The 7,307-nt window shown below is 39.8% G+C and overlaps 1 protein-coding gene across 1 annotated transcript in view; it reads right to left on the bottom strand.

Annotated features, from left to right (window-relative positions):
• Positions 1-1,071: 1,071 nt before the first annotated feature.
• Positions 1,072-7,307, bottom strand: part of LOC127654611 (cohesin subunit SA-2-like) — a 32,365-nt gene continuing 26,129 nt past the window's right edge. Inside the window, exons 8-12 of the mRNA XM_052141839.1 lie at positions 7,090-7,191; positions 2,993-3,147; positions 2,703-2,775; positions 1,371-1,426; positions 1,072-1,258 (exon numbers count right to left, since the gene is read on the bottom strand). Coding sequence (XP_051997799.1) covers positions 1,072-1,258; positions 1,371-1,426; positions 2,703-2,775; positions 2,993-3,147; positions 7,090-7,191 — 573 coding nt within the window. The remainder of the gene's footprint in view (positions 1,259-1,370; positions 1,427-2,702; positions 2,776-2,992; positions 3,148-7,089; positions 7,192-7,307) is intronic.

Below are 7,307 nucleotides of genomic sequence, written 5' to 3'. Positions count from 1 at the left end.
GCAACAAAATATTAGGGCATAATTTGTAGTCTTCAAAATTTAAAAAGTACAGACCTACAAATGTTTAAAATGTAAGAAATAAATATTGAAGGTCCAGGTCCTAATATTATAGGTTGTATATTGTGCCATAAATCTAAAGTGTTTTATATCAAGTGCATCTTCCTTTACTTTCAAGCCCGCCGGGTGGCCAGGTTTGTTACAGTTTCCCCATAACCACTTTAAAAGCTATCATTAATTTGAGTTTAACTCAGAACTGTGGAAAGGCAAAGTATCTTAATGTCTGGATATTAAAAGTATACTATATTTTATCTTCCTTTAGCTTACATTTGGCTTTGTGCAACAAACAAAAAAAGAATGACAGCAATACACCATGTGATTGCATTCTTAAATTACTACTATTTCAGCACCAGCATACTATGTCTGGATTTTATCATGATTATTACTGTACAAGGCACAATTTTCAGGAGACTAAATACAAAAAAAAGTCCTTTTGAAACTCATGCTCAACAATATTAGACATCTATATCTACAGTATCAACATCCACCTCATCGCTGTTCTATGGATCTTTATCAGATATGAGACCGCTGGTCATCTGGTCTCTGGTCAGTGGGGCACGTTGGACCCTTGATTCTTCAGGACTGCACTTGGGAGAAAGACAATACCATACGACTCAAGTGACTGACACTTCTGCACACTGTCAATAAGAACTTTAATTGACCTTACCTTTTCAGAAGCTTGTTTCCATTTGGTTCTATGGAGGGTGAAATAAATCTTTGATCTCTTGTTAAAAATGTGAATAATTAGGATTAGATGACATCGTTCGAAGCAATTGTAAATTGCACATTAAATCAGCAAGTTGTGGCTTATTGCTTTATTATAAAGCTGATTGCTATGTATGTTTTTGGCTGATGCATTAGCTGATCATTACTTATAGATCTATACTGTTAATGTTGAAAGCAGAAAGTTTATGTGCATGTTAATTTTCAAGAACCCATTTTTTGCATTATTAAAGACCTTGACATGGATTCCTCTCACCCAATGAGGGTTCTTACCATCAGAATTTGCTTGTTTCATGGAGCTTGATCTGGACGGTTGGTGAGGGAGGGTTGTTTGTTAGTGTCAGAGCTGATGTAGGAGATGGCATCTTCTCCCTCAGCCATGCCCATCAGAGATGCTTTGTAGTAAATATGCGGCATCCAGCTCTCCTCACTAATGTTAATGACCTGCTCACAAGCAAACTTCTGCAAATAACTGTAGCTAAGTGGGAGATAACCTATTTGAAAAATCTACATTTCATATGGGTTTGGAACAACATGACAACATCTCTTTAAGTTTTGTTTTTTTGGATTTTGACTAAGCTTTAACTTACATTGTCTTCTTGTCAGGTTTGAGCAGCTTGCTGGAAAATTCGCTGAGGCTGGTGAGTTACAGTGCATCCGGAAAGTATTCACAGCGATTCACTTTTTCCACATTTTGTTATGTTACAGCCTTATTCCAGAATGGAGTAAATTAATTATTTTCCTCAAAATTCTACAAACAACACCCCATAATGACAACGTGAAAGAAGTATGTTTGCAAATGTATTAAAAATTAAAAACGAAAAATCACATGTACATAAGTATTCACAGCCTATGCAATGACACTTAAAATTTATCTCAGATGCATCCTGTTTCCACTGATCATCCTTGAGATGTTTCTACAACTTGATTCGAGTCCACCTGTGGTAAATTAAGTTGATTGGACATGATTTGGAAAGGCACACACCTGTCTATATAAGGTCCCACAGTTAACAGTGCATGTCAGAGCACAAACCAAGCCATGAAGTCCAAGGAATTGTCTGTAGACCTCCAAGACATGATTGTATCGAGGCACAGATCTGGGCAAGGGTACAGAAAGATTTCTACAACATTGAAGGTCCCATTGAGCACAGTGGCCTCCATCATCTGTAAATGGAAGTTTGGAACCACCAGGACTCTTCCTAGAGCTGGCCACCTGCTCAAACTGAGCGATCGGGGAGAAGGGCCTTAGTCATGGAGGTGACCAAGCGCCCGATGGTCACTCTGACAGAGCTCCAGCATTTCTCTGTGGAGAGAGGAGAACCTTCCAGAAGAACACCATCTCTGCAGCACTCCACCAATCAGGCCTGTATGGTAGAGTGGCCAGATGGAAGCCTCTCCTCAGTAAAAGCACATGAAAGCCCGCCTGGAGTTTGCCAAAAGGCACCTGAAGGACTCAGACCATGAGAAACAAAATTAACTGGTCTGATGAAACAAAGATTGAACTCTTTGGCCTGTATGGTAAGCGTCATGTCTGGAGGAAACCAGGCCAATACCATCCCTACAGTGAAGCATGGTGGTGGCAGCATCATGCTGTGGGGATGTTTTTCATCGGCAGGAACTGGGAGACTAGTCAGGATCGAGGGAAAGATGAATGCAGCAATGTAAAGAGACATCCTTGATGAAAACCTGCTCCAGAGTGCTCTGGACCTCAGACTGGGGCGAAGGTTCATCTTCCAACAGGACAACGACCCTAAGCACACAGCCAAGATAACAAAGGAGTGGCTACAGGACATCTCTGTGTCATTATGGGGTATTGTTTGTAGAATTGAGGAAAATAATGAATTTAATCAATTTTGGAATAAGGCTGTAACAAAACAAAATGTGGAAAAAGTGAAGCGATGTGAATACTTTCCGGATGCACTGTATGAGATGTATGGTGGTGAGTGTTTCTCAGACTGCTGAATTAATCCTTTGAAAATGAACTCAATGCCATCCCTTCACAAGTCACTGAGACTGATACATTTCACAACATGTATGATGTTACACAGCTGCTGGCAAAATTAACACAAGATTGCCTCCTAAACCCTGAAATAACCAAAGTTATGTCTAGGCATAACTATTTTTATTGCTGTGCCAAAATAGCAATCCTTTGGTTTTAGCAGAGTAACAGAACTATGTAAAACTACATAATTTCGCCTTGAATCAGTTGTACCTGTGAATCATGACCAGGCACTCGTGGGATTTGATCTGGTCCCAGCCGAAGGTGAAGGAGAAGCATCTGGCCAGCTCTTTGATGCTGCTGTACGTCTGAATCCTGGAACTGTTTGTGTTCCCTCTGTCTTGTTCCTGCTTCAGCCTCAAGTACAGCTGAACAAAAAGGTTGAATTCCATTTAAATTCAATTCAAGAGATGGACTTGCAGTACATACCGTTTAAATAAAAAAATCTGAACTTGTTTTTATGTGCAATAAATAAAAAAAATTACATAAAATCACAAATGCCAAAATTTAACAGACAGACTTAAAACCGCTATACAACTGGCTGTTTAATAGTGGTACCAAAGAGTTATGCCAAAATAATTATAGTGTCCAAACATGAAGAAACCATGCATTTACAATGTTTCTAAATTGTTATCTTGAGTTAACAACTTAATCTATAGCCTTTTTGGGTTTCCGTATGTTATGAAAAATTATTGCTGGTGCTTCGTCAGGCAGACATCACTATTATTATTGCTCACAAACTCTTAACTCTAAAGTTTTATCCTCGTGTGACCCTGCATCCTCATGCGTGGACATTGTATTTTGCCTTCGCTATATACAACTAATTATTTAAATTAATTTAAACTGTCTGGATACTGTTCACAAGACTCTAGATTGTCATATAAGAGTAAAAAAATCTGATGCACAGTCACGTGACAACATGACGTTGATTTCCTTGAAGTGCTTCAATGAGCGCAGAGTTAACAAACACTCCTCTGGTAAGAAACCTCTAAGTTTTTTCATTGAAACCTGTTTGGGTGTAAAGAGTAGTGTCTGTAGTTGCGTTTGATATGCCGCTTTAAAAAAATCATTAATTTTTCACACGTCAGCACACTGATAAACATGATGTCCACATACAATGGGTACGGAAAGTATTCAGACCCCCTTACATTTTTCACTCTTTGTTATATTGCAGCCATTTGCTAAAATCATTTAAGTTCATTTTTTTTCCTCATTATTGTACACACAGCACCCCATATTGACAGAAAAACACAGAATTGTTGACATTTTTGCACATTTATTAAAAAAGAAAAACTGAAATATCACATGGTCCTAAGTATTCAGACCCTTTGCTGTGACACTCATATATTTAACTCAGGTGCTGTCCATTTCTTCTGATCATCCTTGAGATGGTTCTACACCTTCAATTGAGTCCAGCTGTGTTTGATTATACTGATTGGACTTGATTAGGAAAGCCACACACCTGTCTATATAAGACCTTACAGCTCACATTGCATGTCAGAGCAAATGAGAATCATGAGGTCAAAGGAACTGCCTGAAGAGCTCAGAGACAGAATTGTGGCAAGGCACAGATCTGGCCAAGGTTACAAAAACAATTTCTGCTGCCCTTAAGGTTCATAAGAGCACAGTGGCCTCCATAATCCTTAAATGGAAGACATTTGGGACGACCAGAACCCTTCCTAGAGCTGGCTGTCCGGCCAAACTGAGCTATCGGGGAGAAGAGCCTTGGTGAGAGAGGTAAAGAAGAACCCAAAGATCACTGTGGCTGAGCTCCAGAGATGCAGTCGGGAGATGGGAGAAAGTTGTAGTAAGTCAACCATCACTGCAGCCATCCACCAGTCAGGGCTTTATGGCAGAGTGGCCCGACGGAAGCCTCTCCTCAGTGCAAGACACATGAAAGCCTGCATGGAGATTGCTAAAAAACACCTGAAGGACTCCAAGATGGTGATAAATAAGATTCTCTGGTCTGATGAGACCAAGATAGAACTTTTTGGCCTTAATTCTAAGCGGTATGTGTGGAGAACCAGGCACTGCTCATCACCTGTCCAATACAGTCTCAACAGTGAAGCATGGTGGTGGCAGCATCATGCTGTGGGGGTGTTTTTCAGCTGCAGGGACAGGACGACTGGTTGCAATCGAGGGAAAGATGAATGCGGCCAAGTACAGGGATATCCTGGACTGAAAACCTTCTCCAGAGTGCTCTGGACCTCAGACTGGGCCGAAGGTTCACCTTCCAACAAGACAATGACCCTAAGCACACCGCTAAAATAACGAAGGAGTGGTTTCACAACAACTCCGTGACTGTTCTTGAATGGCCCAGCCAGAGCCCTGACTTAAACCCAATTGAGCATCTCTGGAGGGACCTGAAAATGGCTGTCCACCAACGTTTACCATCCAACCTGACAGAACTGGAGAGGATCTGCAAGGAGGAATGGCAGAGGATACCCAAATCCAGATGTGAAAAACTTGTTGCATCTTTCCCAAAAAGACTCATGGCTGTATTAGCTCAAAAGGGTGCTTCTACTAAATACTGAACAAAGGGTCTGAATACTTAGGACCATGTGATATTTCAGTTTTTCTTTTTTAATAAATGTGCAAAAATGTCAACAATTCTGTGTTTTTCTGTCAATATGGGGTGCTGTGTGTACAATAATGAGGAAAAAAAATGAACTTAAATGATTTTAGCAAATGGCTGCAATATAACAAAGAGTGAAAAATGTAAGGGGGTCTGAATACTTTCCGTACCCACTGTATGTGGAAATTGGAACAGTATTCCCTAAAAATGTTGAAGAAACACGGTGGTTATTTTGAATAACTTTCAACATTAATACATCTGTGGGTCATTTCACTTCAATTTAATATAAATTTTGTTATATTTTATTATCATTGTACAATATGGTTCTATTAATTAACATTAGTAAATGCATTCCTATATATTCACTGTGCGTTTTCACATTGAGAATCAGTGGGTTCATCCAAAAGCTGAACATTTTGCTTTCAGAGGATTTATATGGAGTTGGGATGATAATCAGGTGCATTTCAAATTGTTCTGAGACCAGTGCAGACAGACAGCACACTGGAGGTTAAGTCATTCACTAAATAAGGAGCAAGGGAGTATCATATAATTCTCTATGCAGCTAAGTGCATTCACTCCTTAAATCCGACCAAAAGTGCAGTTTCAGGATGCACATGATGTTTGGACCACTCAACATGTTTGACAGACATGGGACTATGGTAATTCATACTTAAATTCAGAATTTACCATGTAGACTTTTATTTTAACATGTTTGGCAGTGATTGGATGATGCTGGCCATTACTTTTAATCAGAATTAATTATGTTAATTGCTATTGAAATGTCTGTAATGTCAACACTCCAGGAAACATAATAAACAATCTTACTGTCTTTACCTTGGTGTTATTTAGTCCCGCTATCTACATATGTGGATATAAACTTTTAGGAAAAAAATATTTCCTTGTATATTAGGTGCGACTAGTTACAAATCAAAAAGGGACTTGGAAAATGCACACAGCTGTCACGCTTTGGTCTCAGGAGGTTAAAGTTTAAGATGTAATCCTATATTGTTTGTACGAAGGACATGAACTGAAACCTTAAATCATGTGGCTTGTTGAGGTGACGTGCTATGACTTTATTACGCAATTAGACTTATCTAGGGACTAAACTATCAGAAGGGGGGCCGGTAGGCAATTACCCAAAGTATCTTGCATTGTGGTGGCGAGTTTTGCACTGGCAAGCACCATTCAAACTTTCTCTAGAAATTGGAAAAATTTGTCGATCGACAAATGTTTTATGTAATTATTAAATCATATGCTGATTAATTCAATTGATCACATATAGAAATTATAGTAATTATAAATAGCTATACAGTATTTAATATGTACCCCGAATGGGCCGCGATAAGCTAAAATGAGCCGCCATGTTATGCAGAACGGACCACAAAACGGCACCGTGATAAAGGACAGCAAACATACTTCTCCTTTAAGTGGAAAGAAAAGTAAAAATATCTATGACATAGAAAGCAAATGTGTGAGTATATGTGTATGTCCACCTAAGAGATCTACATTGAGCTATTCAAGGAGTGGGAGAGCTACTAGAACATTCCACTTAGAGCATAGTGATGGTAGTGGTGCGGCTGGTTGTTTCTGAAGTGTCAACAGCTGCGGGGGCTCATCAGAGAGCAGAGAGCACAGGGGCCTGGGACAATAACTGAAGCAGACATGCCATGCAGAGGCATTTCACATGAGAGAGAGAGATAGACAGAACACACATGAAGGACTGCACCTTCCTTACCTGCTGAAGGCACAGTACCAGTGTGTGAGCGCTTTCGATCTTGTCCATCTGCCGTGTCCTGGTCAGGGTCACTTTGATGATGTCGCCGAAGTCATTGTAGTACTACAGGGGAGATATGACAGCTGTAAAGCACAGTCGATGTGTCGATATCTGCCATATGGCTTCACGTCTAGAAATGCAAGTCTGTGGCATTCTGAGAGCATATTACCCATGAGTTT

This window comes from Xyrauchen texanus, chromosome 14 (genome assembly GCF_025860055.1).
Source record: "Xyrauchen texanus isolate HMW12.3.18 chromosome 14, RBS_HiC_50CHRs, whole genome shotgun sequence".
NCBI lineage: Eukaryota > Metazoa > Chordata > Actinopteri > Cypriniformes > Catostomidae > Xyrauchen > Xyrauchen texanus.
Note: the sequence above shows the minus strand (reverse complement) of the source record. Positions and strands in the feature narration are given on the sequence as shown.